The 25,623-nt window shown below is 50.0% G+C and overlaps 1 protein-coding gene across 5 annotated transcripts in view; it reads left to right on the top strand.

The window, feature by feature from the left end:
• Window positions 1-20,080, top strand: part of MIER2 (MIER family member 2) — a 34,765-nt gene extending 14,685 nt beyond the window's left edge. Inside the window, exons 4-16 of one of the 5 annotated variants that reach the window (XR_016513454.1) lie at window positions 3,304-3,429; window positions 4,046-4,169; window positions 4,650-4,741; window positions 5,174-5,243; window positions 13,476-13,627; window positions 14,509-14,590; window positions 14,675-14,769; window positions 15,613-15,702; window positions 16,675-16,799; window positions 16,920-17,047; window positions 18,229-18,658; window positions 19,057-19,218; window positions 19,681-20,080. Coding sequence is in view for 4 of the 5 variants with exons in the window: in XM_090289072.1 (XP_090145198.1) it covers window positions 3,304-3,429; window positions 4,046-4,169; window positions 4,650-4,741; window positions 5,174-5,243; window positions 13,476-13,627; window positions 14,509-14,590; window positions 14,675-14,769; window positions 15,613-15,702; window positions 16,675-16,799; window positions 16,920-17,047; window positions 18,229-18,658; window positions 19,057-19,078 (1,536 nt within the window). In the remaining variant the exon portion in view is untranslated. Of the gene's footprint in view, window positions 1-3,303; window positions 3,430-4,045; window positions 4,170-4,649; window positions 4,742-5,173; window positions 5,244-13,475; window positions 13,628-14,508; window positions 14,591-14,674; window positions 14,770-15,612; window positions 15,703-16,674; window positions 16,800-16,919; window positions 17,048-18,228; window positions 18,659-18,826 lie in introns of all 5 variants that reach the window. The other 4 variants (XM_090289074.1, XM_090289072.1, XM_090289073.1 and 1 more) reach the window with 4 other exon arrangements.
• The last annotated feature ends 5,543 nt before the right edge of the window (window positions 20,081-25,623 follow it).

Below are 25,623 nucleotides of genomic sequence, written 5' to 3'. Positions count from 1 at the left end.
CATTCTCAAACTTTCTGGTCTCAGAGTCCCGTTATCCTCTTAAAAGTTATTGAGGCTCTCAAGCAGCTTTGTTGGTGCAGTGTATATACAGTAAGCCCATTGTTAATGGAAATAACAGATTTTTATGAAAATGAAAAAAATGACTGTTTCCAAAACAAAAAAAAAATTAGGGAAGAGCGGAATAGTTGTTTATTTACTTAAGTATTTTTAATTAGAGGGGAAGGGAGGAAGAAAGGGAGAGAAACATTGATGTGTGAGAGAAACATTGATCGGTTGCCTGTGCCCTGACTGGGACTCAAACTAGCAACCTTTCGCTTTGAGGGACAGTGCCCAACCAACTGGGCCACACTGGTGAGGGAAAGAGTGGAATAGTTTTACATTTTTTAAAATCTCTGAATACAGGAACAGCTAAGAGAATCCAGCTGTTGTCTTAGGCAGACATGAGACTGTTGTGATGTGCTCTCTTGGTTGAAGTGTGAATCTGGCCTCATACAGATCTGTTCTTAAAAAAATGGTGGAGTATTCAACCACCTTTTCAGATAGTTGCAGTTATTCTTTCATGCTGGACCAAAATTCAGCAACTAGTCATTTTGTAAAGGGTGACTGTAGAGTGGATCCAGTGAACTTCTTGTACTTGCTTACATTGCAATTCAATGGTCTTGAACTTGATGTGGATCTTAACCCAGATGTGGTCTTGTCACCTCTGCACTGCTGACATGTTTGCAAAACCCTGGTTCCCTGACATGTAGATCTTCCACATGTTGACAGAGTTCACAATATGAAATTTAAAAACACACATTTATCAATGTCATAGACTAGAGAGGGGGTGCTTACACACCAGCGTTTATTTTGTCCTAGTTCTGGAGGCCAGAAGTCCCAGATCAAGGTCTTACAGGACTGTTTGTGGGGAGGTCCCTTCCTCATGTGCAGATGCTACATTTTTATGGTGTCTTCACATGAATGGGAGAGAGCTCCCTTATCAAATCAGCGATCAGGGCCCTACCATCATGACCCATTTCCATAAAGGTCCATTTCCAAATACAGGCAGTCAGGTTGGGGATTAGGGACCTAATGTGAATTTTTTGGGGGTGGGGGAGGGATGTAAACATTTAGTCTATAACAGAGAGTATCAACACTGATCTTATCAGATGTCTTTTAAGTATTGGGATTTATTTTTTTGCTTTTTATTTTCTTAGGGACTAACCACAGGGCATTTGTTTAGCTTGGTGTCATGGGTTACCTGGTGCCAATTTGGTCTTATAACTAAAACAAATGTTTTTCCTTCAAGAAAGAAAACACAGTGTAAAGGTGCTCAACATGAACTTATAACTTCTTGAAACTCTCAAAACTAAATCAGTGAATTGTTAGCTAAATACCTAGATCTGAATTTTCTTAAAAACTAAGAAAAAAAAAAAGACTATAATACCACATATAAAAGCAGAAATCCTTCCATTTGGTATTACCTTATCAGAGGCTGTGGGAATCTTAACAAGTTCACATTGTCAGATTCATGTTTTCCAAAATTAGGATTTTTTTTGCTTAAAGCTCATTTTATTCTCACAGCAACCACAGTCAATCATTTCTTTGTAGGTAACTACCCATTTACTTTGTGTTTGAGATGATGTCTGCCTGGTTACCAGCCAACAGACTAGTTTTCTGCCTACCATTAAAAAATTTTTATTTATTGATTGATTTTAGAGAGAGAAACAGAGGAGAGAGAGAAATGTTGATTTTTGTTGTTCCTTTTAGTTATGCATTCCTTGGTTGCTTCTGGCACATATCCTCACTGGAGATTGAACCTGCAACCCTGGCACATGGGGACGATGCTCTGAGCAGCTGAGCCACCTGGCCAGGGCTGTCCTCCATTTGGTTTTAAGTAAAGGTGATGCTGTGTGACGAAGGCAGCTGGCTCACCTCACAACTTCCCTCTTACAAAATACGTTTCTTAACAGTCACCATCTCACTTTGGGATATGGCAGGCACGTCCTACGTGCTTCCCATTTCCTCACACAGAAGAGTGAAGTGACATCTGCTCAGGATGAAACTTAATGAACTCTGTAATCTTATACAGGATATTCTTAAGTGAAACTGGAATATTTAAAATTGAGCATGGAGGTAAGGAATGTGCATTGGGAACTCATGCACTTTGTGTTCCTGCCCCCAAGAGAGGGTGCTGTCCACAGCCCATTGACTTTGCTCTGTCAGTGCATGTGCCAGTGAAGTAATGGCATCGTAGCTTTGTGAAGGTCCCAGGGAACCCAGGCATCTTTGGGCCACTGTGTGAACCCCTCCAACAAATGCATGATTAGAAACTGATGGGCAAAATGAATGTTTTCCATCCTGTGTCCTGTGAGAACCTGGTGTGGGCTAGCGGGGAAGGAATGTCCCCTGAGAGGAAGGGTGGGGAGGAGGCTGGGTGGTCTTCTACATCATGGAAGTCCCAGCATGAGTACAGGAGTTCGGGGGAGAGGTGGCAGGTGCTGACTCCTGAGAAAATGAGAGGGAATGCTTAAGAGGCCTGAGGCTGACAGTGACCCCTGGGGTCAGGACAGATTGTGACCAGCAGGCACTGGCCTCAGAGGAGTGGAGGTTTACTTACAGAAGGGCGAGAACGCAGTGATTTGAAAACAGTATTGGAGAAGAAGGTAGTGATAGTTTTTGTCTCTTCCTTCCTAGTAATTAAATGTCTTATTTCCATTTCTTGTCCTATTGGATGGGCTTGAAGTGTCAAAACAGTGTGAGTAGCTCTCATGTTCCCAGTCCTCCCTTTCTGTTTTGAGTGGTGTGGGGTTGCTCTGCCTGTGCACTGTTGACCAGCCGGGGCTGACAGCGTTTCTGTTAACAATGACGGGGCATCCATCTCTTTACTTAGTGTACTGAGTGAGGGCTTTCTCTAGTCATAGGTCTTTGTTCTCCTGATTTATTGATGTCAAGAGTTGTGATAGATTTCCAGATAGTGTGCCATCCTTGCTTTCCTGGAATCAAGCCTGCACTGGTTTGAGCAGGGAAGCTTTACTGGGCAGTGAAATGTGGACTGAGAGGCCAGTCCTGGCTCCTCCCCTCAAGGCTGGTGACCTCGGGCACATACCTGACTTCCCTGGTCTCTGATGTCTCATCTGTGCCTCTCCTGGGGCTCACAAGGGAGTCCTTGGGTGAAGTACTAGGCTTGGGATCAGGCTAGGGTGAGTTTCTGTGAATGTGACAAACTGGCCCTGGTTGTGGTGGCCGATGGGGCTCAGACAGAAGGAAAGGGAGCAGAACCTGTAAAGCAGTCCCTCCTGACAGAGCCCTGTCCCCTCTCAGAGCAGCGACATGCCCCTTGACGAGCTGCTTGCCCTCTATGGCTATGAGGCATCAGACCCCATCTCGGAGCGGGAGAGTGAGGGCAGTGATGCCACAGCCAACCTCCCGGACATGACTCTGGACAAGGTGAGCCCTCTTCCTGGAAATGGTGGGAGGATTTAGGGAGGGCAGGCATGAAGGCCTTGGAAAAGCAGAAGTGCTGTCAGTAAGTGTGAAGCCTGGATGAATTCTTATAGAGCCCTACTCTCCTGTTCCCCAGAGTCATAGCTGAGGCAGCCAGCTGTGGCTGCCCACCCAGGGTTAGAGTGGCCACAGGGAGGGGGCTGAGATGGAGAGACCCTGACGACTGGCCGAAGGAGGGGCAGAGTAGAGACTGGCCTGGGAAGGAGGAGAACCAGTGAGGTCCTGACCCTCTGGGTCCTGAATGGGTCAGGGGTGGGGCCAGGAGGAGGGCTTTATTGCCAAAGTTGGAAACCAAATGCCCAAGAAGAGAGAGCAGTGACTAGGGGCTCTACTGTCCCCAGCCAGAGGTGGGTTTAGGGACTACACGTATCCATGCTGGCGCCTTGGCTGTCCTGCCCTGGTGCTTGGTCTCCTCATCTGCAAAGTGGGAAGAACTCCCCACCTGAGCCCTCGCCTTTCCCAGAGGGAAGTCTATCAAGTTAGTGTCACTGTTGTTATTAGTGTTATCTTAAGCTTGTTAAAACAAACTGCAAAAATGTTCTTTACTTTTTGTTAAAAGGAACAAATAGCGAAGGATTTGCTTTCAGGGGAAGAAGAGGAAGAGACACAGTCCTCAGCTGATGACCTCACCCCGTCTGTGACCTCCCATGAGACCTCTGACCTTTTCCCTAGCCAGAGTGGATGTAAGTGGCCTTCCTGTTCTTCACTTGGGCTGGGTCAAACAAGGTTGTAGTGATGCCGATGGAGGAGCCCTGGGCTACTAGGGGCAAAGAACTTGGCACAGGTGTTTGGTGCCTCTGGGGTCCCCTGTTCTTGATCTGAGCCTCTTTGGGGTTCTCGTCTCCCTGGCCTGTGAGCTGAGACTGAGTGGCTTTGGTTTACATGAGGAGGAATGTGTTGGTTCCTGTAGCCAAAAGCCCATCAGATATGGGGGAAGTGTCCTGGCAGCATGAGGTGCAGGGGGCTCATGGCCAGTGCTTAGCAAGTTCCCATTCCATCATCTGGCCAGGGCCTGGGACATGCTCTTGTCAGGGGTGGTATGGTGTAGGGTCAGGTGGATGGGAGTGGGGTGGGGGGTGCAGCAGTGAAGACCCTGGGATCCCCTCGCCTGGGGGGCTGCCCAGTGCTACAGATGTGTCTAACCTACTCCCCTTTTTCCAAAGCCTGCTTCCTGACTGGCACAGACAAAGAGCTGGGCTCTTCCACCTCGTCTGACACTGAGGAGGACCCTCTTCCTGCCAACAAATGTAAGAAGGTGCGTGGTGGTAACCCTGCAGTACCTAGAGCATGGGCCTCTGCAGAGACAAACACACAGCTTCTGAGAGGTGGGCTGCACTGGGACTTGACTGTGGTGTTGGGACCTCGAGCCCGTGCTGCTGCAGCATCAGCTGGCCCAGGGATGTGGCCCCAAGGTCCTGTCCTGGGTGCTCTGGGCTGGGCATCAGGACACCAGGGTCCTCAGGTCTCACTCCCTTGCCTTATGACTGGCTGTCCTGAATAGATGGACAAGTAAATGGAGACACATGGTTGCTCACGTACCCACACATACCCAGGTCTCTGCCTCGCATTCTGAGACCACAGGCCTTGGCACCTGTGGGAAGATTGCACAGATTAACACAGCCCTGGGCTCTGGGCAGTGGCTGGGCCTCCCATCTGCCCTGACTTTCCTGGGCCTTTGCCTTTGCAGGAGATCATGGTTGGGCCTCAGTTCCAGGCTGACCTCAGCAACTTGCACTTGAACCGCCATAGTGAGAAGAGTAAGTGGGGCCTGGATCATGGTGGGGACAGGGGGAAGAAGATATGAAAACTCCACTTCAGTCAAGAAGGAACTTGCTGCACATCCAGCCAGAGCAGTTCCCAAACCCTCAGAAGGAATCTGAGGGACCCAGCTTGGGTCAGGTGTCTGCTCTGCACCAGCTATGGGCAGTAGGTTTGCAGAGTGCTCTATGGGTGGGAGGAAGCAGGGAGACTTGCCTCCTGCCCAGGGCTTTGCACTTGTCCTCTGGGCGTTCATGTTCTGCCCCACTTAGGTCACAGGCCTCTCCCTTACCTTGTCTGTGTCGCGTGCCAGAATCTTCCAGAAGTCAGTTGTCCCTCTGCCCTGCTCTGTCCTTCAGGGTACTTCCCAGCCTAGACTTGATGTTTGTCTGTTGATCCCACTACAATGTGCAGTGACCTCTCTTCTTTGAGGTAGGAATTGTTTCCTCCATTTACAGGTGAAGAAAACAGGATGTGAAGTTATCTATTAAGTCTTGTTTTTCTTGCCCCAAAGCCTCTGCAGGCCCTGGGCTGGCACTCTTGGCTCAGGAGGTTTTTTCCAGATGATTCGGCAGCTGGGATTGGGAGAGGGATAGGACAGACAAGGAAGACAGGGACCCTCAGTAAAGAGCAAGGCTTCCTGGGGCCAGAGGCTGGGACATGGGTATGATGGGATGTGCTTGCTCTGTTGTAAGCAGTTTGGGCAAAGGGTGGGAGACAGTAAAGTGAAGCTAAGCTGGGTCACAAGAGACACTCCTAGAACCCCCTCCAGAAAAAGGCACCTGTGCACACACCTTAGCTACACCCTGAGGAGCTGGAACCTGTGCCATTCCTGGTCTGGAGACCAGCCGTGGAGTCTCTTCTGCCCTTGTCTTCTCCCCCAAGCCTTCCCTGGATGGAGCAGCAGGTCTTTGGTCCTAGGGGTGGTGGGAGTTGGCCTCTCACTCATGTTAACACTGTGAGATTATATCCATGCATGTGGCGTGTACATCTTGCATACTGTTGTATCATGTTCTCTGTATACATATACTACATTGGTCATCCCTTCTGTTGGTCGATACTGCAGTCGTCTGCAGCTGTGGTTATGAACGCCCTCAGGTGTCTTAGTGAACACACACACTTGTTCCTGGATAGATGGCTGGGAGACATATGGTGGCCTATGTTAGTTCTGTGGATACTGCTTAGGGGGTCCTACCAGCAGCATGCAGGATTCCAGTGCTCCATATCCTCATCAACACTTGATACTGTCTGTCTTGTTGATTTTAGCCCTCCAGGTGGGTTGAGTGATGTCTCATGGTGCTTTCATTTGCATTTCTCTGATGAATAATATATGTCTACTGGCCATTTGGATATCTCTTGTGAAGTGCTTGCTCAAGGCCCACTCCATTTTCTTTTTAATCCTCACCCAAGGACGTTTTTTAATTGCTTTTAGAGAGAGAGAGAGACAAAGACAGACAGACATTAATGTGAGAAAGAAACATCGATCAGTTACCTCCTGTAGATACCCTTAGCGGGGATCAAATCCACAGTCTAGGTATGTGCCCCGATGGGGAATTGAACCCACAACTTTTGGCTCCAACCAACTGAGCCACCCAGTCAGGGCTCCCCATTTTTAAATTGGGTTCTCTTTCTCTTTCTTACTTGTGGGGTTCCGCCTGTGTTCTGGATACAAGTCCTGTGTGGGCACTGTGTACTGCACGTTTTCTCCCAAAGTCCAGCTTATCAGTCTACTTTAACCAGCTGTGTAGGCTGTTGAAGGAGTCCCTGCAGGTCTGGAAGATATTGTCCTTTATTTTCCCTGTTATATTTAAGACTGTGATGTGACCTAATTTGATTTTTGTTTCATGGTTGGAAGTTGGGGTCTGGGTCCATTTTTTTCCCCATGTGAGTATTCAGCTGCTCTGGCACCACATACTGAAAAGGTCACTTTTCCTCCACTGAATCACAGTGGTGCCTGTGTTGAAAACCAACTGTTTGTCAGTGGTGCGTGAATTGTTTCTTGGCGTCTGCTTCCACTCTGTCTGGGGTGGTGCAGATCCTCCAGCCTCAAAGTATTGTTGCATATCCATGTAAGTTTGTAAATTCACTTGTCTGTTGGTGTGACACCGCCTGTCATTTTACTTTGTGTTTGTACTTGCCAGGCTTTGGGTCATGTATGCTGCTGTCGCCAAGTATGCTGACATGTGCCTTTTACTAACCTCTGGGAGAATTTGTATGAGATATTTCTTTTTTACATGTTTGGAAGAATTCCTCAGTGAAGCTATATGGGCCTGGGGTTTACTTTTGTTTCATGTTTGTGGAAGATTTTTAATTATAAAATTCAGTATATTTAATAATATTATTCTATCTAAAGTTTCAGTTTGTTTTGATAAGTTGCATTTTTGAGGAGTTTATCATATTAGTAAGTTGTTAATTGTGAAAAAGATCATAATATCCTTTTATCTTCTTAATATCTGTAGGATCTATAGTGATGTTCCCCCCTTTTTTTTAATGTAAATTTAAAAAATTTTTTAAATTTTAAAAATAATAATTTATTTGTTTGTTTTTTATTTATTTTTAGAGAGAGGGGAAAGGAGAAAGAGAGGGAGAGAAACATCACTGTGTGGTTGCCTCTCACTTCCCCCTCCAACTGGGGACCTGACGTGCAACCTAATCATGTGCCCTGACTGGGAATTGAACCAGCGACACTTGGTTCGCAGGCTGATGCTCAGTCCACTGAGCCACAGCAGCCAGGCAACACCCCCCCCCCCTTTTTTATTATGCTTTATTGATAATGCTGTTAGTTGTCCCAATTTCTTTTCCCTTTGTTCCCCTCCACCCAGTGACCCCCCCCTCCAGTTGTCCCCCACTTAGTCCATGCCCATTGGTTGTGCATATAGTTCTTCTCAACATCTTCCTGTCTACTCCACTCCCTCCTCTTAATTCTTGTACTATCTTCCTCCTCTCCCCCCTTCCCCCTCCCTGCTGACCTCTCCCCATAATGTTCCCTATAACTATCATTCTTTTCCCACTCTTGTTGCCTACTTAGTTTGCCTTTGTTTCGGTTCCCTAGCTTCTGTTGTTGGTTGTTGTGATACAGTTTTCATTTTAATGTTTATAGTTCTGATCCTCTTTCTCCTAAACAAATCCCTTTAACATTTCATATAACAATGGTTTGGATCTGATGAACTCCTTCAGTTTTACTTTGTCCTGGAAGCACTTTCTCTGTCCTTCTATTCTGAATGACAGCTTCACTGGATAGAGTATTTGTGAGTATCCGTGGTTGTGGTTGTAGGTTTTTGTTTTCCATTACTTTGAATATTTCTTGCCAGTCCCTTCTTGCTGGCAGAGTTTCTTTTGAGAAATCAGCTGATAGTCTTATTGGGACCCTTTTGTACATAATTCTCTTCTTCTCTCTTGCTGCTTTTAAGATTCTCTCTTTATCCTTAATTTTTGACATTTTGATTATAATGTGTCTTGGTGTGGTTCTCCCTGGGTCCAGTTTTTTTGGAACTGTCTGTGCTTCCTGGACCTGTAAGTCTATTTCCTTCCCCCAAGTAGGGAAGTTCTACTTTGTTATTTTTTCACACAATTTTTCAGTTTCTAGTAGTTCTTCTTCACTTTCTGGCAACCCTATGATTCGGATGTTGGCCCACTTATAGCTGTCCAATAGGTTTCTGAGCCTCTCTTCATTTTCCTCACTTCTCGTTTCCTCTTTCTGCACTGGTTGACTGTTTGTTTCTTCCCTATGTTCTGATTTGTTGATTTGATCCCTGGTTTTCTTGCCCTCACCACTAGTTTCGTATGTGTTTTTGTTCATTTCAGCAGGACTAGCCTTCATTCCTTCCCTGTCTTGTTTAAGATCTGCTGTTAGGTCTGTAAGCATTTTTATAACCAAAGCTTTGAACTGTACCTCAGAAAGATTTCCTATCTGCTGCTTCGTTAGATTAGATATTTGCTGGCTGGTCAGCTAGGTCACCGGGATCTCGATCATGATCTGTGCCATCCTGATGGTTTTGTGTTTACCTTTGTTTCCAGGGCAGGGCTGTCACACCTCCTATGCTATAGGGGGCGGAGCCCTGTGCACTTGTCACAACCAGGTGACCATTCTCACCACGCTGTGGCATTTTGTGTGGGGGTGGGGGTCCAAGATGGATTCCTGTTGTTCACTCTCCGCTGAGAGACCGGGAGCCTCCTCCTCCGTCCCCACCCCCTCTGGGCCTTACAGTCCAAGGCAATGGGGGTCTGCCTTCCCCTGCGTTGGAATCGTGAGCTGACAGGTCTGGTCTGCAGCCGGAGGTGCTCCTCAGGTGCTTCTCACTTCCCCTTAAATACGGTGTCTGTGCTTACTGCCGTCCCACTACCGTCCCACTGCTGTCCCACCACCGTCCTGCCGTTGCCGCCACCAGCACAGCTTGACCTCTCCGCCCTGGCTTTGCCCCTCCTACCCGTCTGGACAAGCACCACTTCTTTGTAACTTCATATGTTGGACGTCCATTTATTTTCTGGAACCTCTGGTTATTTCTGGTTTTGCGGTAGTTGTAGTCCTTCTTAGTTGTGGAGAGAGATGGAGCATGTCAGTCTAGGCCTCCATCTTGGCTGGAAGTCTCGATGTTCCCTTTTTGAGTCCTGACATTTTGCATTTGATATTTTGAGTTTTCTCCTTCTTATTTCCTCTTCTTCAGTCTGTTAAAAGTTTGTTACTTTTATTACTCTTCACAAGGAACTGACTTTTGGCTCGTTGGTTGTTAATTTTTCTCTGTTGTCTGATTGCGATTTAATTGATTTTTACTTTATCTTTATTTCTTTCCTCCTAGTTTAATTTTGGTTTGTCATTCTTTCGTTCACGTGTGATAACTTCCTGACTTAGAAGTGTTCTGTTTAATTTCCAAATATTGGTGAATTCCTAGTTATCTTTCTGTTAACTGATTTCTGGTTGAATTCCAGAGAACATACTCTGTGATTTTAGTCCTTTGAAATTAGTTAGCCTTTTTTTTCTTTCTTTTTTTTAAACGAGGTTACTTTATTTTATTTTATTTTTATTTATTTATTTATTTAATTTATCTGTTTTTAGAGAGAGGGGAAAGGAGAAAGAGAGGAAGAGAAATATCAATGTACAGTTGCCTCTCACGCGCCCCCAACTGGGGACCTGGCGTGCAACCTAGTCATGTGCCCTGACTGGGGATCAAACCAGCGACACTTGTTTCCCAGGCCGACGCTCAATCCACTGAGCCACAGCAGCAGGAGCCTTGTTTTATGATCAGTATTTAGTGTATTTTGTAACTGCTGCTTCCCGTGTTTTTATATTTCAACTGTATTTTCTGTAAATGGCATATTTTTGGATCTAATTTTTTATCCAGTATGATATTCGTTTGCCTTTTAATAGAGGGTATTTAGCCCAGTTACATTTTGAACTATTTTTCATGTAATTGTGAAAACAGTTGGAAAAAGTCACAATTTCCTATTTTCTCCTTGTTTCATCTGTTCTTTTTTCATTTAGTTTTTCTTTTTTACATGAAAATTTTTATTTACCTTCAGTTGACAACATGCCTATTTATCTTAGAGAGAGGGAAACACTAATGTGAGGGAGAAGTATTGGTCAGTTGTCTCATGTGTGCCCCAAACAGGGAGCAAAGCCATGACCTTTTAGTTTATGAATGATGCTTCAACCAACTGAGCCACACTGGCCAGGTGTTGTCTTCTTTTTTTTATTCTATTTTTTCCTCCTCTTTGAGATAATAAGTTTTACTTTTCATATTGTCTCTTCAGTGATTATCCTAATTTAGATCAGTGATTGTCAATCAGTGTGCCACAAGAAGTTTTAAAACATGCAATGCCTGACTATTTAATCAGGCACACTGACCTCTTTTCCCTTAGACTGTCAAATGAAAAAATGACACTTGCCCTGGCTGGGTTGCCTCAGTTCATTGCAGTCTCGTCCAGTGCACCAAAAGGTTGTGGATTTGATCCTGGCTCTGGGCTTATACCTATGTTGTGTGTTTGATCCCAGGTCTGGGAGCATATGGGAGACAACCAATCTATGTTTCTCTCTCACATGAATACTTCTTTATCTCTGTCTCTCTCTATTCTTCTCTCTCTCAAATCACTAAATATATATCCTCAGGTTAGGATTAAAAAAAAGACAGCCAATACAACAATAGCCATCTGGTGTGAATAAATCAAAATTATACCTATTTTTTTGGTCAGATCAGCAAACAATATATGTTGTGTGTGCTGCAGAATTTTGGTAATTAGTTTGTGTGCCATGAGATGAAAAAGGCTGAAAATCGCTGCTTTAGGTAGGTGCATTCTGGCCTCCTCACTTCTTCTGTCCATTGTGTGCTGCTGCTCCTGCAGGGACTTGCAAGTGCCACAGTGACAATGTGGTTTACATGGCAGATGTTCCTCAAGTTCATTCACAGCTGCTTGGATGGTGCTGTTCACTCCCTCGGCTTCCATTTCGGATCATTTCCTTTCAGCTAAAGAACTTGCTCTTTAATATTTCTTGTGATGTAAATTCTTTCAGCTTTTGTTTGTCTGGAAAGTCAACCTTGATTACACTTTTGAAGAGTATTTTAATGGGTCTAGATTTGTAGATTTGCCAGCTTTTTTCTTCTCACACATGAACGATTCATTCCACTGTCTTTGGCATTTGTTGTTCTGTGACAAAGTCAGATGTCTGTCTTAACTGTTTCTGTTAAAATCCTTGTTCACTGTTTCTCTGCAGGCTGTTTAGATTTTTCTTTTGTCTTCTAGCATTTTGACCAGATGTGCCCAGATGTGGTTTTCTTTGTGTTTATCCCAAATTTCTTGGATGCATAGTTTGGTGCCATGCATCAGTTTGGAGACTTCTTGGCTTTTGTCTCTTCAGATTTCCTTCTGCCCCATTCTTTGTTCGTTTCTTCTATCACTCAGTTAAACATGTGACTATCTTCCTCATCCCCTATGTTCTCTTTAAACTTAGTTTGCTTCCTTTTCTTTGGTTTTTATTGAATTCTTTTTGATTTTACTAATCATGTCTTCTGCTTTGTCCAGGCTGCTATAGAACTGTTCAGTAGGTTCATAAATTCACCAGTTCTGTTTTCCAGTCCTGGAAGATTCATGTGATTCTTTAAAGTCCTGGCTGCCAACTGATTTACAGCCATTTGTGAATTTACTTCTGTTCCACAGTTTTTCTCTGACATTCACATGCTGGGTAGATGGAGGGCTAAGGTTATAGGATGATGTTATTTTTTTCCCAGAGAGGGGCCTTTTGTCCTCTTAGGCTAACCACCCTGGTCCAGACTGGGACTTGTGTCAATATGGAGGTGGTGGAGGTGGCTCCAGATGCACAGGGGCTCTTGCACCAGGAGAGGCCACTGCCCCTGTGGTTTTCAGCACCAACCCAAGAGTTGTGTGTTCCCCCCAAAATATTTTATTTATTTATTTTTAGAGAGGGGAAAAGAGGGAGAAAGGGAGAGAAACATTAATGTGTGGTTGCCTGTCACATGCCCCCAACTGGGGACCTGGCCCGCAACCCAGGCGTGTGCCTTGACTAGGAATTGAACTGGCGACCCTTTGGTTTGCAGGCTGGTGCTCAATCCACTAAGCCACACCAGCCAGGGCCAACCAGAGAGATTTTAATGAAGGAGCTGTTCTCCTGAGTGCGTTTTTCACTTCCTGGTCCCTGCACTGGGTTGTTTGTTTGTGTTGTTTGATTTTCAGTCCCTGCGACTCTTCCCTGGGTAATTAAGAGGTGCTGTCACTGGGGGCTTCCCAGACCTGGCCCTGAGCTCTCCCTTCTGTCTCTTCCTCATCACATTCTCCCCATCTGGAGGCTGCCATCCTCTGTTGCCAAGGGACAGGACTCCCCTTCCCTGGACAAAGTACACTCTCGTGTAGCTCGTGTGGTGCAGTGGTTAGAGTGGTTGTGGCCTGAGCTAGACCACTGGGACCCAGGTCTCTCTCACTGCCATCATCAGGTCCAGGCGCTTGCTCTGCTTCCTCAGTACTCTTTTTTTTCAAGGTTTGCAAACTGCAAACGGGTTCATCCTCCCTGAACCTGTTACCTACAACTCCTTCCCCAAAGGCCGTGCTCAGAAGTCCCCCTTCCCTCAACCAGGCTAGTCGCTGCCTCCTCTAGGAGGCAGTTGTTCTTTGGGGGTGCTGTGGTGGCCAGCCTGGTGGATGCTTGTGGGGAGAGAGTGTGCACTCTTTGAGGTGTGGGCGTGGACTGTGTGCCCACAGCTGACCCTGGCTCTCTTTCTAAACAGTCTATGAGAATGAAGACCAGCTGCTGTGGGACCCCAACATCCTCCCTGAGAGGGAGGTGGAGGAGTTCCTGTACCGGGCAGTCAAGCGGAGATGGCATGAGATGGTTGGGTCTCAGCTCCCGGAGGGAGAAACGGTGAAAGATAGTGAGCAGGTAGGCAGTGTGCTGGGTAGTGTGAATACCCTCAAATCCCCACCCTAATGGTGGTGTAAATGCCCCTCATTCCTCTCCCCCAGTAGTGATATGAGCATCCCCACAACCTGATACCCCTATCTTGATGGTGGTATGAACACCCTCATGTCTGTGCCCCAGTGGTGATATAAACACCCCCATATCCCTGTCCTGAAGGTGGTGTACATGCCTCCTGTATTCCCACCTCAGTGGTGAGGTAAACGCCCCCTGATATCCCTACCCCTATGGTGGTATAAATGCCCTCGATATCCCTGCCCTGATGATGGTGTGAATACCCCCAATATCTCTGGCCCAATGGTTTTGTAAATTCCCCTAACATTTCTGCCTTAATGGGGTTAATGCCCCCAGTACCCCCACCCCAATGGTGGTGTAAACACGCCCCTATCACTGCCCCAATGGTGGTGTGATGCCTGACCCCTTATCTTTTCTGATGGTAGGGTTAATGCCCCCAATATCCTTGCCCTGATGGTAGTGTGAATACCCCCAAATAACACTGCCCCGATGGTGATATAAATGCCCCTAATATTTCCACCTCAATGGGTTAATGCCCCTGATATCCCCACCCTGATGGTGGTGTGAACACCCCTGTATCCATACCCCAGTGGTGGTGTGACACCCCCCTTCTACCCTTACAGATGATAGGGTAAACGCCGCCAGTATCCTTGCCCTGGTGGTGGTGTAATGGCCCCATATCCCTACCCTGATGGTAGGGTTAAGTGCCTCCCATGTTGCCCCCACTGATGGTGAGGTAAATGCCCTCAATTTCCCTGCCCCAATGGTGAAGTAAATACTCCTGCTGTGGCTGCTGGTGAGCAGGTGGGAAGAGGCTTTCGCTCCCCCAGGCGCTGTATGAGCTGGTAAAATGCAGTTTCAATGTGGAGGAGGCTCTGCGGAGACTGCGGTTCAACGTGAAGGTGATCCGAGGTGAGCTTCCCGCCTGCCTGTCCCACCCTTGCTGGCTGCCCTGGTCTGGGCGCTCCTGACACCACTGCCTGCTCCCGGTTGCAGACGGGCTCTGTGCTTGGAGTGAGGAGGAGTGCAGGAACTTCGAGCATGGCTTCCGTGTGCACGGGAAGAACTTCCACCTGATCCAGGCCAACAAGGTGAGGACACAGGCCGCTCTGCTCCCACTGCTCTGCACCGTGGCTCAGTGGGGCTGGGAAGGTCTTGGGAGCCTGGGCACATGGCACCCTGCACCACACAGCACAAGGTCACAACTTCCCTCACCAGACTTCTGAGGCTCCCTGAGCTGAGCTGAGGGCTAGTCCTGGTTTCTGCCTCTCTCTCTCGCATACCTGTTGTCTTATTCTAGCTGCCTCTGCCAAGCCATTTCCTTCCCCCAAAGAAGGCCCGAGGATGGGAAATAATTGGCCTAAAGGTGACTTTTAGTAGTTGTGCCTATATTCACCATCTGCCCTCAGCCTTAGCCATGGGGATTGAGGGTCTTCTAGTTCAATCAAATCAAGAAAATAGGTCTCTCCTGCCAACTGTGGCAAATGCTCCTGACCGGAGGGGCTGCTGAAGGCTAAGTCCCTGCCCTCGCCTCTACCCGAGTCCATGTTTCCTCCCCTAGACCTGAGTCCCCCTGTCCTCCCCTAGACCTGAGTTTCCCTTTCCTCTCCTGTACCCAAGTCCCTGTCTTTCATAGACTGAGGTCCCTCTCCCCGGACACCTCCCATGACTCTGTCTCAGAGCCTGATATTCCCTTTGTCTTTCTCACCGCAACTTTCCCTTCTCCCAGTGGTTTTTCTGCCCTTCTAGGGAAACAACCCTGGCCCCTTCCTGCTATTCATGGCAACCCAGCATGTGGAAAAGCAGGGCCTGAGGAAACCTAGCTCATGCTTGGGGCCTCTGTCCTCTCTTGGGAGATTGGAGTCAATGAGATGCCTGTGCTGGGCCACTGCAGGGACAGGACTGCTCAGCTGACCTTCCCCGTGTTGTTCCAGGCAGCACTAGATCCTCTAGGTGGATCAGCTCCTGGTGGCCTGACGCAGCACGCTGTTCACTGCATTTCCACTGCAGCCGAGGCTGCTTCTGTGAGCAAAACTTCCTGTGTTATCTTCTATGTACCCGCCCCCTGGTTACCACACGCCTACTCTGGCCCCAGGGAGCTGGGACACTCACTCCCATGCAGACCCCTAATGCAGAAGGGGTTCACTGGGAAGCCTCATACCCTCCCTCTTGTCTCTCTCCTGGCCCATCAGGGACCAAGCCACACTCCTTCCCACCCAAGGCCTTTTCCTGCAGCTCAGCCTTGGCCTTGCTTTGGGGGCTTCTCCAAAGTGAAGATGCCCCGAGAGGTTTTGCCACGTGGCATCTAGCTAGCTCCATGCTTGACCTGTGTTCACAGTGTGTTGCTCTTATCTTTCCAGGGTGCTTGTGTATATGATCTGAGTCTTGGGTTCATGAAGCCCCAGTGTGTCCTTTAACAGCGTCTCATGTGCTCATATAGACAGCTCTCCCTCAGGGTGTTAATGATGTTCCATGGGAAAAGCAGGCTTGGTCAGGTAGCACTCTGCCCTCTCTGGGTGGGGACTCTGTCCCTGCTGTCTTTTGAGGTGTTAGTGACACTCTGTGCTTGTGGGAAAAGTGAGCACAGCCAGGTGGGGACTCTGTCCCTGGTGTCTGCACTAGTCATTCCCCCTCTGTGGGGCCTGCGATGAACAGGGGTTGAGGTGGACACTGCAGTCCTTGGGCGCTTGGCAAGGCCTGAGATGAGAGCAGTGGACACAGGACACGTGGACCCAGAGTGAACAGGAATGGAGCCCCATGCCAGCAGGTGTTGGATCTCTCTGAGATTGGTGTGCCATCATGTTTAGGGCAAAGGGATGAGCCCTAGACATGAGGATGGCCTGGGAGCCTTAGATCGGGGCTGGAGGTGGGCGCAGAGGACATGGGGCGGATGGGCAGGGTCTTTGAGAGCCACGGTTGCCGTGACCTGTTTCCACTGTCCTGGGAAGCAGAGGTGGCTGGGCATGTGGGCCTCAGGTGACACTGTGCTCTCTCAGGTGCGTACAAGGTCTGTGGGCGAGTGTGTGGAGTACTACTACCTATGGAAGAAGTCCGAGCGCTATGACTACTTCTCCCAGCAGACACGGCTGGGACGGAGGAAGTACGGCCCATCAGGAGCTACGTATGTGCAGCAGGCTTCCAGCAGGACCTGGTGTTGGGGGAGCACTGGGAGTCTCGGGGAGCACCTCCCACCTGAGGCAGCTGTCTCCCTGCACCCCCCCATGTCACCCTCTTTCCTTAGGGACGCAGACCAGGACCCAGATAGCAGTGACCCTGATGGCCTCACCCGTCCCCGCTCCTCACCGCCCCTGCCCCCTGCCACTGATGGCCTAGGCCCTGAGCAGGACCCCTTGGCACAGATGCACATAGGTAAGAATGTGGGGTGGGCTACCCTTGGGGGCGCCCTTGTAACTATCACTGACCTTTGCCAGTGGACACTAAGGAGCAGGTGTCCAGGAGCCATTGTCATTCTACCTCATGAGGTGTCACACATGTGAGATGTCATAGGGCCTCGTTGACTTCCCATATGGAGGGGAACCATGTGTGCCATGCAGTCCAAAGTAGGGGCTCCTCTCTGAGCCCTGGGTGGTTGGTGGGGCTCCTCTTGGCTCCAAGTGGTTGGTGGAGGCTCCTCTCCGGGATCTGGGTTCTGGGGCTCCTTTCTGGATCCCAGGTTGGGGGGCTTCTTTTTGGGCCCTGGAAGGAGAGGGGGCTCCTTTCTGGGTGCTGGGTATTTGGGGGGCCCCTTTTCGGCCCCAGGTCAGGGAGCTTCTCTCTGAGTCCCAGGTTGAGTGGGCCCTTTTGCTGGCTCCAGGTTGGGGATTCTTCTTTGGGCCCCAAGTTGGGGGGCTTCTCCCCAGGCCCAGATTAGGGGGCTTCTTTCTGGGCCCAGGTGGTGATTAATGAGCCCCAGCTGCCATGTGGGAGATCTGGGGGTGTCTTGAGTCCTCCCCAGTGTCCTGGGCCCAGGGCCACACCAGAGCAAAACAAGGTCTGGTTCATGACTTCAGATTCTAAAGGTGACCATAATGGGGAAGGACAAGGACCTTTGTTCTCTAGGTCTGTTGGACTCGGGTTTATATTTTCCCCTGGTTCCAGAATCTGGTTGGTTTTGTGGTTTCTCTGGAAGGGCATCCGCATCTACCCATCCTAAGTTGCCTCTCATGCGCCTGTGTACAGAGCTCTACAAATTCCCCATTTACCCCAACTTTGCAGTTCACTTAGGCAGTTTTTGTTTGTTTGTTTGCTTTGAACCTGTTGTATTATATTCTGTTTGAGAAACAGTCTTCCGAGGTAGGGCCTTAGTCTGGTTGCACAACTTAATGTAATTGGTTTCTTTTGTGTTCATGTGTGTATTATGTATATTGGTGAAGAGGGGTCTATAAACTTTGCTGTCCCTGACAGGTTTGGCCTGGGGCTGCGTAGGTTGCAGTGTCAAGGCCAAAGTGATTTTAAGCGAGTGCACCATAGCCAGGATTCTTGTGGACCCTGGGAGGGCTGGGAGTGCGGTGCTGCTGGGGGCCGGCCTCAGCTGTGTTCTCCCCTTGCAGAGCCACTGAGCGTGGACAGCATGGCTGGCAGTCTTGGTGAGCCTGAGGAGGGCTCTGATGGCCTCCCGTCCTCGGAGCCAGGGTCCTGTCTGTTCCAGCAGCTGGATGCTCCCCCACCTGTGCCCCTGCCGCAGCAGCCCCCAGCCCTGTCCGAGCCGGCCTTCTGCCCCTCCGCTGCAGCTGCTCCAGAGCCCAGTGCCAGCTCGAGACTGGCTGTGGACTTGGCCCTGCCCGGGGCCCTCCCAGAGGAGCTGCCCCTGGTCTCCAGCCACGTGGATATGGACGGAGAGCCTGAGGAAGCTGTGGCCCCTGCACAGGTGGCCTTGTCGGTCACTGAGTTTGGACTCATTGGCATTGGGGATGTGAATCCTTTCCTGGCTGCCCACCCAGCGTGCCCGGGCCCTGGGCTGCACTCGGAGCCCTTGTCACAGTGAGTGCAGCCCCCACCCTAGGGGCCCCAGCTTCAGGCTACACTGAGGAGGGCGGGAGGGGTCTGCCCTGTGGGCCTGAGGGTGGCATGGCCCTGTGGAGAAGGCTCTGTTTGCTTCTTTAGTTTTATTTTCTACTTTTAATTCGGCTTATTTATTTTTTTGACTAGGTAATACATTCATATGGTTCAAAATCCAGAAAGGTACAGATGGGGCCAGTGCTAATCTCCTCTCACCCCTGCCCCAGCCACCAGTCCTCTGCAGGCACACGTGAAAACAGTCTGCTGGGGGAGGCGAGGTTGGGAGCCGTGTGTCGGGCCCACAGTGCGCAAGCCGTGCAGCTTGTGCGACTGGACTGACCCTCTTTTGGTCTCTCTCTCGGTCTCTCCCCTCACTGCAGCTGTAACGTGATGACCTGTTGATTCCTGGCCACAGGCGGGCGTGTGTGGCCTAGACTGGACTTGGGGCCACTGTGGGGCCTGCCTCTGTCAGTCTTCCCGACCCTTTTCCTCGTGGGCCTTGGGTAACGCCGTCTCCGCTTCAGAACACTTCGAGGACTGGGGTGAGCGGTAGCAGGGCTATTCGCCCTGCCCCTCCCCACACACAGACTGGCACCCTCAGCGCCTCGCCCCACCGCCTGGCTGCAGGCTGCCGCTCCCCGTGGGACCTGTTGGGCAGCTGGGTGCAGAGGGCCAGGTCCCCTCTAGCCAGCAGAGCAAGGAGAGGCGTCCCTGCCTGTCAGGGGGAGACAGGGCAGGATGACGCCCTCCCCGCCCTCACCAGCAGTCTCCACCCAGGGAGCCCCCAGCGCTCTGCTTGGCTCTGTCTCCCCGCACCTAGCAGGGCCATGGGCTGCCCCAGCCCAGGGGTCGGTGGGCAGCTGCTACTCGGTGCCAAACCCCACGGGGCACAGAGCCATATACCTCGACGTTGGCCCCGCCCCACCCTTGACCTCACCCGCTCTGTCCACTTCAGGAAAAGCCGCACTTTACGCCCATCTGCCTCCTCTCTCTGTCCGCCCCAGGGCCTTTCAGCAGCCTTGTGCGGGCGTGGGTTCCAAGAGACAGGTGACTGACACCCCCCTGTTGCCTGCAATGCCGAGAGGCTGGGTTCCAGCCTGTTCTCCTGACCCAGCAGGTGTATTTCTGTTGAAGCTCCCCAGCAAGATGGTTTGGGGTCCTGATTCTTCTCTTCCCCCTCCTCTTTTGTTTTATTTATGTTTCTGTTTACAAATTGGAGTGGGGTCCTCCAGGGGGGCAGGGCAGCGCTCCCCAGCCCCTGGGTGTCACCAGGAGAGTTTTGGCCTGAGCCCATCTGCAGGGTTGGACTCAGCCTTCCCTGTCACCCCACCAAGGACCACACTGTGAAGTGATATCTGCCTTGAACCCCTTGCTGTTTTATTTATTAAACTTGATTTTAAGCCCTTTGGTGCCTCGTGGTGGATCGGGCAGGGTGTGAGGAGGTGCTGGGAGACCACAGGTCATCCTCGTCACTTAGTCACTGATATGAGGGAGGTGGCCAGTTAAATTGAGGGCGCATGCAATCTCGAACCTGAAGGAGAATCGCCCTGTTTGGTGAGAGCCGGTGTGAGTCAGGCTGGGGTCACCACCAACGCAGAGGTAGGCAGGGGTCCCGAGTCCCAGTAAGGAGGTGGAGGGCAGGAGGGAGAGGAGCAGAGGGGCTAGGTGGGCAAGCTGGTAGGTTTTGTTCGGAAGCCCCCGGCACGTAAGCAGGAGCTGGGTCAAGATGTGGTGTTTGAAGTTCTGTTAGTGGTTGTGCAGACAGGCTGAACCGAGGGAGTGGAGGCCAAGGGTCGGGCTGGCTGTGCTCAGGTGCACAGGAAAGTCAGGTGTCTTCTGGAATTTGGGGCTTAGTCCTTCAGAGCTGGGAGCAGCCAGCACTGGGAGCAGGGGCACTTGGGGGTGTGGAGGATGCCGGGGACTTGAGGTTGATTTTCACCAGAGTTTTCTGTCAGTTTTTATTTCCTGGAAGTACTCTTAGAGCTGTTGGCCTATTGTATTCTGATATACTCTGTTTCTAGGAAAGCTGTCATCATCCTTTGTGTTTTTACTCTGACTGCTAAAATTTGTATCTTTCTCCTGTTTTTTAAAAATTTAAACTTGTAGTTACAGTTCACATTCAATATTATTTTGTATGAGTTTTGGGTGTACAGTATAGTGGTTTTTCTCCCTGATTTTGAACAGTTTGATGTGTAGCCTTTTCAGACTGGCTTTCACTTGGTGATTCGTACCTCAGGTTCCTCCACATCTTGCAGCTCCTTACATAGCTCATTCCTTTTATTGCTGAGCAACATTCCATCATCACATGGACCACGGTTCATTGTCCACTCACCCGCTGCAGGAATTTTCCATTGTTTTCAGGTTTGGACACTTATGGATGAAGCTGCTGTGAACACTTTCGCAGACTTTTGTTTGGACACAAGTTCTCAACTCATTTGGGTAAATACCCAGGAGCTGAATCTTACAGTGAGAGTGTGTTTTGTCTTGTCAGGAACAACCAAACTGTCTTCCAAAGGGGCTACACCATTTGCATGCCCACCAGTGATAGAGGCGAGTTCCTGCGGCTCCCGGGCCTTGCTAGCACTGTGTGCTGCACTCGGTTCGGATTGCGGCTGTTCTGATAGGCATGGGGTGGTATCTCATTGTTCTGTGTAGCCTTTAGAGATGGACCCCCATTTCTTCCCACAAATGTTCTTCACACTCTCTCACTGGCCAAGAAGATCCTCAAGGATTCCTCCTTCATTTTTGAAACACTTTTTTCTTTTTTTGGCAGGATCAGCATTTTAAAGATGTTCCATTGACCCCTGGTTTCTAATGACAAATGGGTCATTCTTGTGTTTTCCTAAATGAAACCCATCTTTTTTCTGTGTGATTTCCTTTTTGTCTGGACACCAGCGTTTGAGTGCGATGTGCAAGGTGTAGGTGTCCACACGGAGCGGCTCGGGCCCGAGTGCTGCCTTGCATTGGTGTTGCACATCTTGGCTGTTATGTCTTCAGATACATCTGCTGCCTGCTTCTTCTCTGGGCCTCCAATGACACAGGAGGGCATTGGGTATTTGTTTGACAGATCTTGTGTTTTATTCTCTCCGAGTTTCAGTTTGCATAGTTGCTATTGACCGGTCTTTGAGGTCCCTGATCTTCTTTTTCACAGTTCCAGACTGCCATACAGTCTGTCCCATTTCCACTGGTTTTTTTTTTTTCCATTTCTCTGCTGAAATTCTCCATGTTTTTACCCTTTTCCTCTATCTTCTGTAACCTCTTTGTAGTACCCTGTGTTAACATTATTCCTGGGCTGCTGCAAGGAGCACCTTGAGGTTGTGGGTGCCCCATGAGTGTCTGGAGGTCAGGGCCATGCTGTGGCTTTGCCTCATTGTCCAGCGGAGGCTGCTTCTGCCCCTCCCACCCTGGACTAGACTGGAGTCTTCAGCCTCTCCTGATCTTGGGGCCCAGTAATGGAGGTTTGGAGTAAAATACCCCAAAATACCACTCCCTCCACCTTGAGCAGTAATCAGGCAAGGTGGTTGGTGTGGCTTGGGCTGGACTTGCCTTGAAGATAGCTCTTGTAAAAGGGCTAAGCAGCTCATGATCTTGTTCCTGTGAAACCCCAGCCAGACTGAGCCCCTGGAGCAGCAAGCACTCTAGTGACCTCAGGACCCAGCACTAAGTCATTCATTACTCACTAGGCCACTTTTCATTCAGCAAGCATTAGACTAAGAGCCTGCTATGTGGGAGTCCCTGCCCTCCTGGAGCTGACTCTGGGGAGGAGACTACCATAAGCTGATACACAGAGGCTGACGTAGTGCCAGGCTTAGGGGAGGTGGCAGGCTTGTGGGTGTAGGGCAGGGAGGGCACTGCAGTAGGGGTCATTTGTGTGAGTTGGCGACTTCATCCAGGACTGGGTTCTCAGGATGCTAAGTCGGTCAATGTTGAAGCTGGAAAGATTGCACTGTCCCTGATTCAGATTATACAGCACTCAGGGACAGCCAAGTCCTTGCAGCTGTATGCAGCTCTGGGATTCTGACTCGCAGGTGACTCCAGGCACCTACCCTCACTGTGTTCTATTCAATTAACCCTCCAGTAGTTCTTCCTAATGGGACTGAGGACCATACACCCACTTTGCCTCCCCTGCCCAAATATACCCCTCACAGCCACCCAGAGGTAGTCTCTACTGCAAGACACTCAGGAGAGGGTAAAGCACCTGGTCTGGGAGACAGCTTCCAGTGTGGTCTTTCTAAGCCCCAAGGGAAGTATAGAAAGAGGCAGGAGTGATGGCTGCACTCAGGTGGCATCTACTGTGTGCCAGGCACTTCCTGCCAACCTGCCATGCCAGACTTTTTTCTTCCATGATACTCCTTTTGGGAACAGAAACTTGGAGTCTGTCAGGTTGCACTGAGGCAACAGGGTAATAAGAACTGATAACCTTCTGAGCCCTAAATGTCACTGCTTGGCAGTGACCAGGCACCACAAAGTTGGTGGGATCTCTAAGGCAGACAGGTAAGGTCCCGGTACTGTCAATCTTCCAGCTTTGCCATCTGCAGGTGAGGGAGAAGCCATCTAGTCCTAGCTCCCAGCCCAGGCTCTGTCACCTGAACAGTCCTCAGTGGTTCAGTTTCTTTGTAAAGGACCAGGTGTGAAAGCTTCTTGAAGTGTGGGAGACCCTAGCTAGCAGGTGTGGAAGTCTTGACCCCAATCCTAACACTAATCCTAATCCCTGTATTTTAATCCTGCCCCTGCCTGGCTATTTCAAGAACAGGATGAGATTGTGGTCAGTGGGGAGGAGCCAATAGCCACACCAGCTCCAGCCACTCTCCTGGCTCATGAGGGACCAGGTCATGCACCTTCCCACTCAAGGCCTCTGCCTGCAGGAGCCTCCCTGTGGAGACCCTCCTGGGTCTGACCTTGTACCTCCCACCCAGGTTGTCTCCACCAGCGTACCCCACTTAAGCAGGTGCCTCACAGCTTACCCTCATCCTTGAACTACACAGTAGATACTCAATAAAGAACCCTGAATTCCCTTGATTCTAGTACAATGTTGAATCTTCTCTACATTAACCAAAAGTGTTGATGGTCTGTCAACACCAAGAGCAGTAGTCACCCCACTGAAGCGAAGTTAAAGTGGAAAAAAAAAATTGCAATGATAATGATACCATCTAACATTTATGTAACTTTTGCCAGGCTTCAGTATTTTATCAGGTAATTCTCACAACACCCCTAATTTGGTTTGTGTTGCACGAAGGAGTTAGGAGTAATAATCCGGGATGGCCTTTCCCTGGGGCCCACCCCACCCTGTGATTGGCAGCAGGACAAGCCAATGAGCCAGAGCCCGAGCATATGCGGGGTGGGGTCACGCGGGAGGAGAGGAATGCGCGCTGGATCCAGCTGAACCTGAAACTGGCTGTACCTTGTGACAGCACTCCTACCCAGATGCTAGGAATACCCTCCAGGCAATTAAATCTTAACCCGGCCGCCTTAGAGGAAGTCTGGGGGCGACTTTAACTTCTCGGCAGTGTGGTTGGAAAGGGGGGGTTGGTTGCTGGTGAGATGCCTCCCACACTGTCTGCCACACCGCAGACGGAAAATCTGGTAGAGAAGTTTCCAAGCAGGACCTTGTCATGTCCTGGGGGTGGGCTGAGTTATTTTGAGTGTATGTGGGGGTGGTGGAGGAGTGTCTCAGGCAGCCTGCTTAAGGAAAGTTGATCTGATGCGCAGGGGTCTTGACCCAGAGACAGTCCGCCCCCCAACCTCGCAGTCTGGACAGTGATCAAGATGCAGAGAGGTCTGTTCATCCTTTCAGGAAGCAGAGTCGAGGGGACTCTGAGTTCGTCCCAACTGCTTGACTTTGGGCCAGAGGCTGCCCCTCTGAACCTGGCTCCCTTCATCTCTAAAAAGGGCCGAGAACATCCTCTGCAGAATCATTGGAGTGATGGGGTGGTGAATATGGTTTGGAGGTTAAGGGCACGGGACCTTGGAGCCAGGCCACCTTTGTTCCAATTCCAGCCCCCTTCCCACTGGGTGACCTTGAGGGTGACAGAACCTCTTGCCTGTAGAGTGTTCTGCCAGATCAAGCAGCTCTCTCCAGGAGGTGGTCACACTCCTCAAGGCCTCAGGTGGTTCCAGTCAAAGGGATCCAATGTGGGTGTGTGGACGCTGAGAGTGGACGTAATGGGCCCCTCGGGTCTCAGTTTCTCAGGCTTGGGAAACTGCCTTCCAGCTAAGGGCTTCCTGGGAGCTGGGTGCAGGGCACAGAACCAAAATCTAACCATTTCCAAGTGTTGAGCTAGTTCCTACCTCTTGGCACCTCTGCTTCTCTGGCAAATGGGGACAGTAAGTGATACATAGCAACAGTTCCTGGCACAGCCTCCAGGGTGGGTGTTGAGGGATCTGATTCTTCTAAACTTCCAGGGGTGGCAGGATCTCAGAAAAACCTTTGCAGTTAAGCCTCAACATCCGTCAAGTTTTAGGCACTGATTCAGGATAGAGATGTATACGACATGAATGCCAGTCTCTAATGAGGAGACTCAAGTTCAGAGAGTGTGGCCTGGGGGACGTATCCTGGGCAGCCTGAGCTTCTCTACACTCCGCAGTTCTGCTGGGGCTGCCCATTCACCCCTCACTCACTCATTCTTTCCTGTCACTTCATCCTATCCCGTCCCCCGAACTCAACCGGCCGGATCCGTGTGACCAGGGCATTCGCCGGGGCACGGACGCTCTGGGTGACCCAGGACTCGCTGTCCCTGAGCTCTAGCCTCCTGGCTTGGTGCTGGTGAGGGGACTGGGCGCTGATGACCCCTACCAACTCAGAGAGCCCACCTCTTCCTCCAAACCCCGGGTCCCCAGCCGCTGCGCGCACGCACTCCCTACCCGGCTCCTTCCTGCGCACCGCGGGCGGGGCAGGGGCAGAGTCCGCCCCCTCCCCTGTGGCTGCCCCGCCCCGCCCGTCGCTCCCC

The sequence above is a fragment of the Furipterus horrens genome, unplaced genomic scaffold, assembly GCF_987537825.1.
Source record: "Furipterus horrens unplaced genomic scaffold, mFurHor1.1.pri manual_scaffold_10, whole genome shotgun sequence".
NCBI lineage: Eukaryota > Metazoa > Chordata > Mammalia > Chiroptera > Furipteridae > Furipterus > Furipterus horrens.
The sequence above is the reverse complement of the archived record's forward strand: the minus strand, read 5'-3'. Positions and strand labels throughout refer to the sequence as shown.